This window comes from Euprymna scolopes, chromosome 10, assembly GCF_053919585.1.
Source record: "Euprymna scolopes isolate OS-2025 chromosome 10, ASM5391958v1, whole genome shotgun sequence".
Taxonomy (NCBI): domain Eukaryota; kingdom Metazoa; phylum Mollusca; class Cephalopoda; order Sepiida; family Sepiolidae; genus Euprymna; species Euprymna scolopes.
Window position 1 is genome coordinate 137,576,959 of NC_136491.1, and position 16,355 is coordinate 137,593,313.

At 35.2% G+C, this 16,355-nt stretch overlaps 1 protein-coding gene across 11 annotated transcripts in view; it reads right to left on the reverse strand.

The window, feature by feature from the left end:
* The window catches only part of LOC145286300 (uncharacterized), a 408,045-nt gene that overhangs the window by 73,960 nt on the left and 317,730 nt on the right, over positions 1-16,355 (reverse strand). For 6 of the 11 annotated variants that reach the window (XM_080135163.1, XM_080135162.1, XM_080135161.1 and 3 more), the window contains one exon: positions 13,290-14,099. In XM_080135163.1, the coding sequence (XP_079991289.1) occupies positions 13,290-14,099 (810 nt within the window). The remainder of the gene's footprint in view (positions 1-13,289; positions 14,100-16,355) is intronic. The other 5 variants (XM_080135169.1, XM_080135168.1, XM_080135167.1 and 2 more) reach the window with 1 other exon arrangement.

The window sequence follows — 16,355 nt, forward strand, 5'->3', positions numbered from 1 at the left end:
CATTTTTAAACCAATCATTGTCAAAGATTTGAGCAACAAAGTCCTGTAGATGGTGTCAAAGTTTAAACTCTTCAATGAACATAATTACACGGTTCAAACGTAATTATTCAGTAAATTATCTCAAAATGGCTATATTAAAAGAATGAATCAGAGTTCTCAAATTATATGTAGAACAATGAAGGTTACCTGTTCAGTTCATGGGGAAATACCGAAGAAAACTTAAGACAAAGTGATAAAAATAAATATGACATTTATATGAGTGAAAGAGGGCTAAATAAAAACCCGGTCAGAGATAGGTTACTTTAGAAGTAAACTTTTTTATGAAAAAAGCCGTTCCACTTAAGTTAACAAATTTACCGAATTTCCATTAATAACGATTACTATATTGTCCAATTGACTACTGTACACTCTTAACCCTTATCATTGAGTGGTCTCCGGGCCTTGATAAGTGGTTAAGCCTATGTAAAAAAAAAAAAAAAAAAAAAAAAAAATGCGAATGTTTAAATGTTATTGAAGAGTTCTACACAAGCATGAACACAAACTCATTTATTTGCACAAGATCAGCTCAAGATTTTTTATACAAAAAGAAGATTGGTTAATCAATCATTTTTAAAACAATGATTATCAAAATCCCGTGTCCATTCTAAATTGTCCAGAAAGTGTCGACCGATCATTGAGTTGTTGGTTTGTTTAAAATTTAATTTTTCCAAGTCTTTATGTTTCTAAATATTTGAGATGACGATTGATAATTTGTAATGGATTTTGATCAAACGTAGAATAAGTTTTCTAAATATTATTATATCTGATTTATATCTTTATAAGGGGATATAAACGTAACGCAAAAATATTTTGTTAATGGAATTATCAATTAATTGATTGAAAAAATATTCATAACTAGTAGGACACGTATACTGGCATTGCCCGATGGAAGTAGGTCACAAAGTCAAAACAAATTCAGTAAAGGATATAGCATGATTGAAAAGTATTGGTTAATAATAAAACAATGTTTCTAAAAATCTATCTGGCAACATTTATTTAAAGAAATGTCATACATATCTTAATGAAAACTGAAATGTTCAAATGATATTGAGTTCCACTTGAGGAAATTCAACTCGTCAATTGAATAGCATCAGACAGAAATTCTTTTATTTTTACACGTTTGATACAAAATGTCATTTAAAATACTGAGGTCAAAAAGAAGATTAGTCAATCATAATCATTTTTAAATCAATCACTAGCATTTCAGCTCGGCGTTGCCCGGGTGGCTTGAACCCGTACTGCGAAGGAGGAACAGAACGGGGGGGGGGAACTGACATCTTTGCTGTTATGACCACCGCCAAATCGGAAGTGACGTAGGTTTAAATTAAGGCTAGACAATCGAAAGGAGAGGATGACTTTCAAAAATATCGGCGAAAAAAAGTGCCCACCCCCTGTAGAAAAGTTCGCAGTTGAAGGTGAAGATATTAATATTTTCAGCCAATTTTTCGATATTTGTCGTCAGAAAGGTCGAACTTCAAAATGATACTGATCCTGTAAAAATTTATCACCTCTGTCGAAAGTTTTAGGCAGATATGCAAACATACATACATATATATTTATACATTGATAACTAAAAATTTTCAACCCAAACCGATTAAAAAGCTTGCTCTATCTCTGAATACCCTTTATGTAAAATTTCAAATGTTTAGATCAGAAATTGTCTGAGTAATTTGGTAGAGACCGCAGAGGTAAAAAATTTTTTAAATTTGACCCCTATTATGACCCCTTAACATTTATTGTTTTGGGTTCAAACCAAGTTATTAAGTTAGATCCATGTCCAAGTAACCTATATCTAAAATTTCAAGTGTTCAGACCCAAAATTGTCGGAGGAGTTTGGTAGAGTTCTCAAAGGTCAAATCGTTGAACTTTGACTCCTTAAAAGCCAAATTTCTGGCCGAAAACCGATTACAAAAATTTCCTCAAATCTCAGTACCCTGTATATTAAATTTCGAGTCTGTAGACTGAAAATTGACAGCGATATTGCGAAGGGAAATGTAGACAGACAGATACGTTCACTTTTATAGATATATAGATTGTCAAAGATTTGAGCAATAAAGTTCTGCAGATGGTGTCGAAGTTAAGTTAGACACGACAGGAAAACAAATGAACACATATCTAAAGAAATGGCAGAAACACTAGAGGATGACCTCCAATCTGTAGTGGAATGGGGACAAAAATGGATGGTCACATTCAATGCTGCCAAGACTAAACTGGTTTCCTTCAATAATTACAAGAAACCTTCTCTCCCAAAAATAGCAATGGCTAAAGACTATCTGAAAGCACATCTTTTAAACTCCTCTGCCTAACGTTCACAGGAAGCATGAATTGGAACAATTACATTGAGAGCATTGCCAGGACCGCTGCGAAGAAGGTAGGTTCTCTCTACCGTGCTAGAAAGCTACTAACACCCGAAAGTATCCTGTACCTCTATAAGGCCACCATTCGCCCATGTATGGAGTATTGTTGTCATATTTGGGTTGGTGCATCTGCTACTAGTCACTCGCGACTAGACAAGGTTCAAAAGAGAGTCATCAACCTGATAGGTCCTGAACTGTCATCTAAGCTTCAGTCTCTGTCCCATCGATGAAATGTAGCATCTTCTATAAGTACTTTAACAGTGAATGCTCCGACGAACTGCAATCACTTGTGCTCCCTCGACGTAAATACCCCCGACAAACCCGACAAGCAGCTAATCCAACCCTTCACAGTAGAGATCCCTAGATGTAAGAGCCTTCTGCTCCAGTAGTTTCTTCTCCAGAACTGCTAGACTTTGGAATTCCCTTCCGGGTTCCTGCTTCCCTAACTGTACTGACATGCAGAAGTTAAAGTGTAACGTGAACCGACATCTTGCTATCCAACTCCCCACATAGTACCACTGTAGCTTATGTCCCTGATAGGAGCCCCCTACATCTAGGTGGCAATGTGCCTTGTTTGGGGTGAAAATGTAAAAAAAAAAAAAAAAAATTTCTTCAATGAACATAATTACGCAGTTCAAATGTACTTGTTCAGTATAATATATCTCAGAATGGCTACATTAAAAGAATGGATTTGATTTATTGAATCATGATGATAGTGATGGATTTGATTTATTGAATTATGATGATAATGATGAGGAGGAGAATAGGAAATTGTTACATGTCTTATCAATGTAGTCCAATCAACTAAAGGCATCATTCTCATATCATTTATTTCTCTCGATGCAGCACATATCCTCAACCCCGATTGGCAGAGTTTCACTTCCATATATCTTCACACTAATTCTAACTACTGATATAGGTATTGGAATACTTTGATCACTTGAATCTGATTCAAGTGATCAAAGTATTCCAATACCTATATCAGTAGTTAGAATTAGTGTGAAGATATATGAAAGTGAAACTCTGCCAATCGGGGTTGAGGATATGTGCTGCATTGAGAGAAATAAATGATATGAGAATGATGCGATGGATGTGTAATGCAAGTCCTAAAGACAGGCTTAGATATCATGATCTAAGAAGATTGAATTTAACACACATGGATACCTGAGGCACCATGATTGGTATGAACCCTACAAATAGGACCACAGGCGTGAGATGTTGCCCATCACGGAGTCTGGAAAACTTGCAGCATCTTAAACACCAAAACTGGACAATGATCAAATCTATTAAAATAAAACAGTAGATGTATGTATGTCTGTGTGAAGATATTTAACTGATAAACTACTAAATTACTGGTCACAATACTGTAATCAACATGAAATAGTAATCATACACCAAAGAGTCAAATCTGTGTTTGGATGGATGACTAATGCATACACAAATATGTCGGCAAGTTGAAATGCAAAATATTTCAACTTGCTGACATATTTCTATTACTTTTAGACACCTTCATTCATAGCTTGAAGTAATTCATTTTAAATATTTCTTATCTGTTCATAGCTCAAACTATAGAAAACGTGGCTGAAGTGCTAAATGCTTTAGTTTTGACTCTAGCTGATAGCACCAAAGTCATGTTTTTTTAACTTTTGAAATCACTACTATATATTAGGTACAATTAAATAGACAATTGGCTCTGTAATACTAAATACAAAATCTGCACGAATTACAATATATTTAAGTGTATTTTACGTCTGGGCAAGGCCATGCCCTGCTAGTACATTAATATACTTCTGAAAAAATAATTAACTATGAAACTGCACTAAAAATGCTCATAAGAAATTTCTGGCTCTAAATCTTATTTGGATTCTTGGGCAATGTGCCCACCTTCCAACAAAGTGTGGTTCAATTCAGTTTTTATATAATTATGCAAATGAGGGGGGAAGGGGGAATCTTTCAACTGAAAATACTTGATATTAAAAGAACAAGAACAGGAGATGCATTTATTCAACCTACATGCATGTTAATATTTCAGACTTGCACACGAGTGACATACTAGAATTGTCCACAAGGACCTGTGGTGTAGTGGATAAAGTACTTGGTAAAATTCAGTTGTAAGTTGCACTCTTCTGGAGATTGAAGGTTCAATCTTCGATACAAACGAGACTCAAAATATAACTGCAAATTACTTAGGACTTCTACTCAGAAATGGCCGGGGCAACAAGAGCATGCTGCCTTCATGGATTAAATAAAGGCTCTAGTTCTGTGCAGATTCCCAAGTTCAACAGAATGATTCTAGAGTCTGACAAAATATACCTGAAGAAGGTTGGAGATTACATTGACTGAAATGTCGTGAAAATGACATTAAATATGAGAACAGTAGTCCAAAGAATACAAATACAAATAATCCTCATCTCAAAAAATTAAAAAACCTAATAGAAAAGGATCGATGAATCTAAAATGTGTCTCTTCAACCTGCATATGTCATATTGAAAATGCGATTTCAATTTTGGATGGACAGACAGAGCCTCTAGTTCAAATTCAGAGTTTCTGTCCATAGACGAATCGATGGATGGAATCTCTTCTAAACATGCTTGCACACATCTAAAAATTCCTGGGCATGACTTTTTTTTTTTTTAATATTCATTAAATCTAAAAGAAACAAAATAAATTGACTGTGGTTTCATTTGACAACTCTGTCTAAAAATAATTCTTCCAATTATTTTTTTTTATTTTATCATACAACTGTAATGTTCTAGCTGACTGAACTTTTATTTGAATTCAAAATCATAAATATTTGTGAAAGCTATGACATGTTCCTGCACATTATGCTCCATTAAACAACCCAAACCAGACATTTTTTCCAGTTCAAAATTAGTTATTACAAATTTGCTTTGCTCAACCGATAAAAGTATATTCGCTTTTGGACAGATCTACAATCGAATTAGAAACAGTTTTTTCCTATTAATTCAGATTCAATAAATAATCCTTTTTTTAAATTTCTTTTCATAAGCAGCATAATGTTTTTATTATTATTATTATTATTATTATTATTCCCATATCAATAAATCTAAAGTCCTATAAGGAAATTTATTCAAAATTCAAGGTTGGTTAACCTCAGGTAGGCCAATAAGCAGAAAACCCTAAGATAAAACCTGATGATAAAAACTTCTAGATGTGAGAGAAAACTAATGACCACAACAGAAGTGACACGGACAAATATTAGAGAAAAGAAAATTAGAATTGAAACAAAAAAATAAAAAGATTGTACATATTTCTTGTTCTTATCTATATCTTTATAAAGTTTGGTATGTTTATGTATTTTTACATACAAGATTCCATATTTTTAAACTAATTAGCAGATCAGTATCAATTTTGAAACACATCTTTTGGCATAAGGAATCCAAATATGAGTTATGTTTAATTTAACTTCGTCTTTGATTAAAAAAAAAAAAAGGATGAAACTCCTCATGAAAATTCAAATACTGTTGATTTAAAAAAATTTTTAATTAGGTATTTAGACATCAATTAATAAAATATTCATCAAATTTACATTTCTTTTGAAGTATTTTAAAGGGTTCACATTGGCAAATCTTCCATTTGAAAGTTCAAATATTTCAGATTTACATTAAATATGATCCATAGTCATTACACACTAATTAAGCAAAATACCCCGAATCTCAATTTTTACTATATCATGTCATGGATTTTGATCAAATTGGAATAAGCATTCTAGACATAAGGTTTAGTCAGGTATTTCTTGTTGAACCCAGAAATTTTTTCCGTCACATTTTAAATGGAACCACTTTGTTTACTCAATAGAGATAGAATGCTCTTGTTGCATCAGCAATGACCAAGTAGAAGTCATAAGTAATTTGCAATTGTATTTTGAGTGTCACCTGCACTGAGGATTGAACCTTTAACCTCTAGAAGAGTGTAAATTACAATTGGATTTCACTAAGTACTTTATCCACTGTGCCATGGACATTCAAAAACATCAGATTTAGTATCATATTTTCATTTAAATTTTCATAATCGGATTTATAAAAGTGGAGTAAAACTCTTCTGTCTACAGAATTAATTTTATTTAATATCGATTTCTAACAATATTTCAAAGCCACCCAAAGGTTATTAAGAGTAAAAACATTACTATACCTTTGCTGAAATTATTTCTCTACTCAAAAAGTTCAACTCTTGGAATAAAAAAAAAAAAAAAGGAAAAAGAAGATTCATTTTTAAGAAACATCTCTTCAAATTGCATGCCTAACGAAGACAATGCTATTTAAACTACTGAAACATTGCAGTCAGATCGACAGAGTTCCTGATAAAATTGTGTGGATGTGTATAATAAACGACTTGCTTCCATTCAATCTGCATGTTTAATGATGAAGATGCTATTACAAAGTAAAGCGTGAGGCTGACACATGAAACCTCTTCAAGAAATGCATAAACGCATCTTAAAACAGGATTAATTCAAACCCGTTACACAACAGTCACACTTTCTTGCAGCTTTTCGCGATAAAAAGTATTTGAGTATTTCCCTCCAATTTAAAACAATTTTGCAACTCTTGTTTGCCTCATTTTTTTTTTCTTTTTCTCCTCACATGTCAGAAGCGATGTTCCCGACAAAAGGAAAAGAATTGCTGCATTTTTTTTTAGGTCGGAAGGCATCCATGAATAATTATCCTTGGCTAGTGTTTTTTTTTTTTAGCTTCTTACACCAAGTGGCTGCATGCCTTGTCTCAAGTGATTTCCATAAAAAAAAATGCTTTCATTTTCTAACAAGTCAACACTTAACACTAAAAGCACAAGGATCAATGGGTTTTCTGTTAAATGATTAATTGTAAAAGATGATGAAGAATGATTATTTTTGAGGATAGTTTATGACAAGTGAACTTCAATCTATGCCCCACCCCAATAAAACATTTACAGCACTCGTCTAATTACAACCACTGTCAACAATTTCCCTTTCTATCTGTGCCTAAATCTATACAGAATATTCCACAGGTTTCTTTCCTAGAACTGTTCCTCTGTGGAACATAGCACCAAAAAGTTGCTTCCATATCATCACTATGTTGTCTCAGCATTCACTTGACACTTATTAAACTATATCCCCAACTGGCCTTTGAGCCTTGATAAGTGGCGATTACTTAATTTAAAAAAAATAACTTTGAATTTTAGAATGATCACATTTTAGGCCACAAGGAAGCAATCAGGGTTCAGAAAAGAGTCTCAAATTTAAGAGGTTCGGTACTTTGGCTCAGCAACCTCTGTTCCATCATCGCAATGTTGTATCCCTGTGACTGTTTTACAAGTACTTTAATGGAATGTGTTCTGATGAACTCATTGTATTTGTGCCCTAACGTAAATACCATTCGACTAACCCGACAAGCAGCAAAATCCCATCCCTACACAGCAGAGATCCCTAGATGCCATCTAATCTAATAGATCCCTAGATGCCATCTAATCTAATAGATCCCTAGATGCCATCTAATCTAATAGATCCCTAGATGCCATCTAATCTAATAGATTCCTAGATGCCAGAAAGCCATCTAATCTAGTAGTTTCTTCTCTCAAACTGCTAGACTAATGAATTCCCTCCTGGTTTCCTGTTTCCCTGACTGTACTCATATGCAGAAGTTTAAATGTAATGTGAACAGACATCTCACTGCTCAACTCCCTACTTAGAATGTCTCTGTAGATATAGCCCTAAATAGTAGTCCTTTATGTTCAAGTAGCACTGTGCCTTGTTTGGGATGAAATAATAATAAAAAAAAAGTCAATACTATATAAATAAGGCATTTGTTGTACACAAATTTCAGTTTCGATATTTAAAATGCTGATAGTCCAAATGAAGCCACAAAGATGATCATACAAAACAAACATACAATATGTTGTAATATCATACACTCCTTCTTTCTGATATGGTCTTACTAATACAGAGGACTATATATAGTGAACACTGTATTCACTAATATCTTGCTTTAGAGATTATAAAGGTCTAAGTAATTTCTGTTCATTCATCATACTTTAAATTGCAATAAAGCTTTCTATTGTGTTAAATGTTTAATTGAACTGAGTAACAATCTCGTCAATTGTAATTTTTTCAAGAACAAAAATTGGAAAACAACCCAAAGTCAGCAGCAAATGGTGTTCTGTCAGATTTAGTTTATTATTTTTAAAAATTTATTTTATAGTATTTTACTGCTTGTCTTGTAGCATTTGTATCCCATTGATGTAAATACCTCCAAGTTCGTTGGAGCACAATCCATTAATATACTTGCAAAACAGGAACAGGGATGCAGCTTTGCCAATAGTTTTGGCATGCAGTCCAGTGCATGGATGATGAGCTCATCCACAAGGCACTTTTCCCTAACTGTTTGGTATGAACAGGCTGGTAGACGATTGAAGACCTAGGTAGTGAAAATCAAAAACTATCAGGCTCACAAGTAGTTGATTGTTGACTATAGAATCAGAATTGAATAGACTTATTGTGTGACCTAGCTCAAGATCAGTAAAAATTCACTTTGATATCAGAGACACTGTACTTGTTTAGGAGAAACCGGTTCAACCTGACCAGAGTAATAGCTGATATAATACACTAGCAACCAAGATTAGGATAACAGTCTCAAATAACAATTTATCGGCAAATGAATTAAAAATAAACAATCATAATTTTAGATGTATTCTAATATATCTCTAACACATTGACACTGGGTCTGTTATGCTTAAGTTTGAAGTAGAATTTTTGTTGGCCTGTCATGCTCAAGTTTGAAATAGTATTTTCAATACTAAAATTTTCAAATTGAATGAATCTTCTTAAGGATGGGTCCGTTCGTGTTTAAATTACAAAAAGAAACAAGGAGCAAAGTGCAGTATCTGTTCTGATACTATGTTTCATCTTTTCTGAAAAACGAAACCATTAGCAACAACATTTCAACAGGTATAGTACAAAATGTAAAGATGACAAATATTCGATGAAATGCTGTCCACACAACAAGTACACACCAATCATGCAAAACAGACAAGAACATTTATCAACAACACAAAAAACAAAAAACACTGACATGCCAAACTGTTATCAGTATCACCACCAAGAAGGCAACCATATTTTAATCCTGTAAAATAATTGGATCACTCATATTTAAAAAAATTTTTTTTTTTATTTTTTGGCGTTTATAAATATTCGAGTTTAATATAGTTGTCGTTTATATATGTTTAGCTTTGTTTGTGATATTTCCGAGTGAATTTAAGTAATATCCGACAAGCAGCAAAATCTCACCCCTCCATTGCAGAAATTCCTAAATGCCGAAGAGCCTTTAAACTCAAATAGTTTCTTCCCTTGAACTGCTACACTTTGAAATTCTCTCCCCATTTCTTGCTTCTCTGCTGTACTGACATGCAGAAGTTCAAGTGTAATGCAAACAGAAATCTTACTCTTAATGCTCAACTCCCTACATAGTATCCTTGCAAAATGTGGCTCGAAATAGCAGCCCATATGCCAAAGTCGCACTGTGTCTTGTTTGGAGTGAAATAACAGTTTAAAAAAAAAAAAAAAAAAAAAAAATGGCGCATTTAACCTAAATGCTAGTTGGGAATTCCGAATAATTTGGCAAGTAAAAGTGTTCACCAATGGGCTAAGCGGCTGGGGTTACATCCTCGATCGAGGCATACCATAAACATAAAATAGTACAATGCCTCCTTGCTAAGCACTAAAGGGAGGATCAAGGGCAAGTGGAGTAATCCTGAGAATAGAGTAGTGCCCTCTCTTTCATCTCTGCATAGCAGCTAATAAAAAGGGAGGCTTTGAGTCACCCTCGACTATAATCATCCATTTAGTAGGAAATAATTTTTCATTCACTAATGTGCTGATGTTAGATTAGGAAGAACATATTTTTTAATTTAATTATCTGCAGATATGGGTTTCATTATTTATGACTCATTAACATAGCGAGGTTCAGCCAGACTGACGAGTTGTAAACGATGAAAGATGCATCCATGGATAATTAAATTTAAAAAATTATTAGACACTAAAGTTTATGATTACCAAAAATCAAGCATTTTAACTTTCCTACCTATTAGAAGTATGTGGATGTTGGGGTTTCCAATGTTATTTCATTAAAAAATTAAAGTAAAAATTAAATTTGTACGAGTCAGCATGCATGATACATTTTTTTTTTTTTTTTTTCAAGGGAGTCACCATTAATCAAGGCCTGAAAGCCACTCGAGGATAAGGATTAGCGAATGTAAGGTGATAGTGTAGTAATCGTTATTAGTGTAAGTTGGGTAGAATTTGATTATTCATGGGGACGGTTCAACGAGAACTTGTTTACATTGGATTTGAAGCAGGTCAGTGGAACAGTGTTCCACTTGCAGGCAGTTCTAGGAAAGAAACTTTGTTCATGGAATCTGCGTTTTGATTTAGGCACAATTAGAGAGTGAAGGAAACTTGATAGTGGCTGTAGCTAATCGAGTGTTTTTTTTTTTGTGAAAGTTTGGCAAGGGGAAACCATAAACTGGAGCTCAGATGAGCACTTGGCATGAAAATAACGACAGAGCAGAGATAGGCTCACAAGGTCTCGGCTGTGGGAAAGAAGTTTCAAGAAAGAGAAAAGGGCATCGCCTACTTTGTTGACAGGTTGAATTCTGTTGTTGGAATTCTTGAAGGGACTACATGAAGGTTGCCAACATCCTTAAATGAAAATCATACTATGGAACCAACAGGATTCGAACTTGGTACACCTAGGTCAACACTTAACCATTGTCACCTCCCTACCCTAACTGTTCTTATAATCCTGACTGATAGGCTATGAGGACAATTGCCTTCTGAACACTCAGTGTCCAACTCATTATGTGAGAAGAAAATGACCCATTCAGCATTACATTAAAAGTGGAACATTTCCTGGCCTGTAAGTAATTAATCATTTTACAGTGAATCAACATTGGAACGTTCTTAAATTTGTGTGTGTGGGGGGGGGCAGGGCTAATTGGTAGTAAAGCAAAGAAATATTTAAAAAAAAAAAAAAAAAAAAAAGTTTGCTAACAAAGTTTTGCCATAATATCTACTCACCTAACTTGTACAAAGGTTATAAAAATGTTGCACATTGGCCACAAAAAACACAACAAAAAGAAAAACTTAGAGGTGCTAGTGGAGGAAGGTTGTTTCCAATGGCTTTTTTTTATACTATACACCGCTTGTCAAGGCCCAAAGTCCATTCAAGGATAAGAGTGTGATGTAGATGGGTTGAACACAGCAATTTCTTGTCAGCCAAGAAAAGAACTCGCAACAAAAAGATCATTTGTTAGAAAAATATGAAACATTCGTTTATTTCTCACTGTGTTGCGTACCTCAATGGGGAACAAGAGATGGACAGATTTCAGCAACGGGACTCATGGCTCATTGTCACTCTTTTACTCTATTGTCATCTCACTTGTTTATATCGACCTGTACTTTTGCAGGTGTTTAACCCCAACAGTTGTGAGGTCAACTACTTGACCTATTCACCTCAAGCGACGTCAGTTTTGACTGATCTGCATTCTTTGGCAGATTACTTTACCCTGCTGAGTACCTGCATGTGTGTGTGTATGCATACAATCTCAACATGCGACAACAGTTAATGAATGTCAGATAAGACAACACTATGATGATCAGTTATGGTGGAAATTGGATATTTTATTTCAGAGGACAACTTATCAAGAAGTTGTTTACATAGGACTTGAAAACGACCATGTTATAGTGAGCTGGAAAGCAACTACACAGTATTGTATTCTATAAATGAGCAATTTTGAGAAAGAAACTCTGCTCATGGAATTTTTGGTAGCTCTAGGTATATATAGAGAGTAAAAGAAATTACTAATAGTGGTTGTAGCTAGTCGGGTGTCTGCTGTGAATACCTTACAGGAGAGACCATAAATTGAAGCTCAGTTGAGCATCTGTCATGAAAATTTTGAGAACGCGGAAATAGCAGAGAGGAAAAATTAGCTCTGAATGACAGGGTATTAGGCAGCAACATAGTTTCCACAGAGAGCGATATCGAAATTTGCATCTCGAAAGCATGGGCTGCATTGGATGAGCTGCATACAGTACAGACTTTAAGGCTAACAAACAAACTGAAAAGGTAGTTCTTCAGGGCAGTGGTAAAGTCTGTCCTTGTTTATGGTGCTACAGCCTGGACACTCACCAAAAGATTAGAAAGAAAATTAGACGGCATGTACACCCGTATGCTACGAATAGTATTAAATATATCTTGATAAAATCATTCCACAAAGCAGCAACTTTATGGCAATCTACCTGCCATATCTAATATCATTAGGGAGAAATGCCTATGATTTATCAGTCACTGTATGAGGAGCAAGCATGAATTGGGGAGTGATGTATTGCTATGGACTTCACGCCACAGACATGCAAGCAAAGGATAACCTAGATCCACATACATTAAGCAAATAGTACACGAGAAGGAGTTGGATGGAGGACAACGAGATGGTTGGGATGAAGGACGGAAAAATAGGAGAGAGAGAGAAAAAGAGAAAGCTAAAGAGACAGCAAGAGAGAGATGGAAAAATATACACCCACAATTTAATTTCTCCTATTAAGTATCTTTTGGTCCCAGGCAATGCATTAATGCATATAGAAATTTTATTAAATTCTTTAAAATAACTTTATAGTTAATAACATAGCCATTTTTTTTCTCTATTATTTTTAATTCTTAAGATCTGGAAAAAAAAAAAAATCCATGACATTTTTCAATATAAATACTACCTCCCTTAGTTTCTAACCAGAAAACACTTCAGCATGCATCTTGATAGGCACAAAACATAACACAAACAGGCAGACAGAACAACGGAAAGAGAGAAAGAGACAGACAACAGCCACAACCAAACGACAGACAGACATACGTGGATCACCCAAGCAATCAATGGCCTCAGATGAGGAGGAGGAGGAGGACGTGTTCCCCTGTCCAGATTGTAGAGAGACATTAGTTATCTTTCCCTCACCGCTCTCAGTCAGCTTAACATCTGGCTGGATGTTTTGTGGCACGCTGGCATCTTGGGCACTGTTGGTGACTTTTGGGACCCGTTCTGGTTGCAGAGGAGGTAACTGCTGACATCCCTCTGGCGTAGTGTTGGTCGAGACAGATACTGTAGTCGGTTGTTGAGTGGCGGCATGGGTTGACTTCTGCACCTGGATGGGGACGATGCGCTCAACAGGACTGCCCTTGCATCGTTGAAGATCACTGTAGTTTGCTGACGTGTGAAAGAAGTGGGAGTTGCTCCCCCCTGCTGTTGCCCGCATCAGGGCACCATTGCTGAAGGCAGATGTGGCAGAAGATTGTATCAGTGGGGCAACACCAGAGATGGACCGAACAGTGTGAACTTGTGTATTGCCACCTACATAATGGGCTGCACCCACTGATTGAGGTTGGGGTGGTGGAGGCACGTCCTTGTTGCTTTCTAAACTGGCCACCGCAGAGTCACAGTAAACCGGCTGATGATGCTGGTGAACGTTAAGCATGCCAGGAGGTCGCCCTCCTGCACGCTGCGTCCGACTCACACTGGCCAGAGGAGAAGTATGCATTGAAGGAAGAGGACCCTGAGCGTGTGACTTCTCATGACCGTACTGAGCTACAGGCTGAGGACGTATGCAAGCTTCGGTTATAGTAAGACGTTGCAAAGTTTTACGGGCATCTTTGATACACCAGTTGCTTTCTGAAATGTACAAGAAAATTAAAGAGAAAATGTCACAAAAGGATGAAAAGACCAGAAATTGCGAAAAAAATACAATGGAAAAATTACAACTAAAATACTAATTCAATTTTTCTGAAAAGAAGTTTGCCAACCTAATAGGTCCTGTAATGTCAGCAAGGCTCCAGCCTCTGTCCCATCACAAAAATGGGACATCCTGTGCCTGTTTTACAAGTACTTTAATGGCAAGTGCTTGGACGAGCTCAAATCATTAGTCCCCCTTGAGGTAAATACCACCGACAAACCCAACAAGCAGAAAAATCCCACCCCTGCACTGTAGAGATCCCTAGATGCTGTAAAGTCTTCTACTCGAATAGCTTCTTCCTTTGAGCTGCTAGACTTTGGAATTCCTTCCCTGACTGTACTGACATGCAGAAGTTCAAGTGTAATGTGAACAGACAGTTCACTGTCCAACTCCCTACACTGTACCCCTGCAAATCAAGTCCCAAATAGTAGCCCCTTATAACTTAGCGGCACTGTGCCTTGTTTGGAGTGAAAAAACAATAAAAAAGAAAAAAAAAATTGCAATTGTTTTTATAAAGACTATAGCTATCCAATTATAAGAAATGTAATTAAAAATGTTAAATGATAGATTAAAATCTATATATCTACAAAAGTGAACGTTTGTCTGTGTGTGTGTGTGTATAACTCAATTTTAAGTCTACAGACTCGAAATTTGATATGCATGATTCTGAGATTTGGGAAAATCTTTGTGATCGGTTTTTGGCCAGAAATTTGGCTGTTAAGGGGTCAAAGTTCAACGGTTTAACTTTTGAGAACTTTACCAAACTCCTCCGACAATTATGGGTCTAAACACTTGAAATTTTAGATATAGATTCTTTGGACATGGATCTAACTTAATAACTTGATTTTAGCCCAAACCAATATATGTTAGGGGGTCATAATAGGGGGTCAAAGATAAAAAAAATTGACCGCTTTTTTTTTTTTTGCTCAACATACACCTCCAAATACCCGGGCAACGCTGGGTTGAAATGCTAGTAATGAAAAAAAAATAAAAATAAAAAATAAATAAATAAAATAAAAAAATAACATTTTTGCTATTATTGTAGGTTAACAGTCCTAGCTAAATCACCACCACATCAAAGAAAAACAAAAAAACTGAGATTCTGCTTTTTTAGGCAATTACATGTGAAAACTCTGAAAAATTTGTCAAAGAGTGAAGAATCAGTTTCACATACATCTAACATAAAATGATCATCTACTTCCCAATCAAATAGCGTATGTGAAGACCTATCACCAATTTTTTTATTTTAAATTTGAATTTTTGCCATTTCAGAGCTATTCTAACATTTTAAGGTAGTTAATCCAAATTAATTCTTTGTTGCTATAGGAGATAAATTCTATGTGTTATTTTTTGGGGAATGGGGTTTACTACTTAAAACATTTCTTTTAGGTGATTATGTGTGATTTTACAATCTTGCCACTTGGACTTGAGGTTAGTAATAAAAAAGATTTAGTTAACTCTCTTAAAAACTTAGAATGGCCTCAAAATATTCATCATCATATCGTATAAATACAAGGATTCTATTGTTGGTGTTGGTTTCTGATATTTTTCTAGCCAGAATTCTTTCTATAAAGACATCCGAGTATTTACTGTAGGGACAAGAAAGTTGCCAGCATCCTAAGTGAAAGTTATTTCTGTGGAACGAACTGGAATCGAACTTGGAACACCCAGGTCATCAATCACTGTTGTAAACCACTTAACCACCATCATCTCCCTCTCCAAAAAAGCGGGAACATTTTACGTTAAATTTAGATACAAAACTGATCCCTACTCTAATTTTTTTTTTCTCTTTCCACCATCATTTTTTGGGGTGTTCACAGGTAATCGCCTAAAATAAAGTAAAATCTCATTTTTTGGGTATGCTTTAGCTGATAGTGTTAATGTACAATTTTACCCTTCCCCTTTTTTTCTTAATAATGAAAAATAGAAGAATCTAAATGTTAAAGAATATCTACACATTTGAATGTCTTATAATAAATGCACGATTTGAGTATTTATTTTTTGCAAACTTGTCTTAAGATTTATAGTTGTTGTTTCACAACGTTTCGACCAACTTATCCTCCGGCATTCTTCAGGTGGTTAATTGCGGCAGGATAGGAATGCTGAGTCTTGTAACTGTATTCCCAATAATTACTGCCTTCCATGGCTGTTGTCGTCGTCGTCTCACCAATGTTTTGGCCAACTAATCCCTCTGC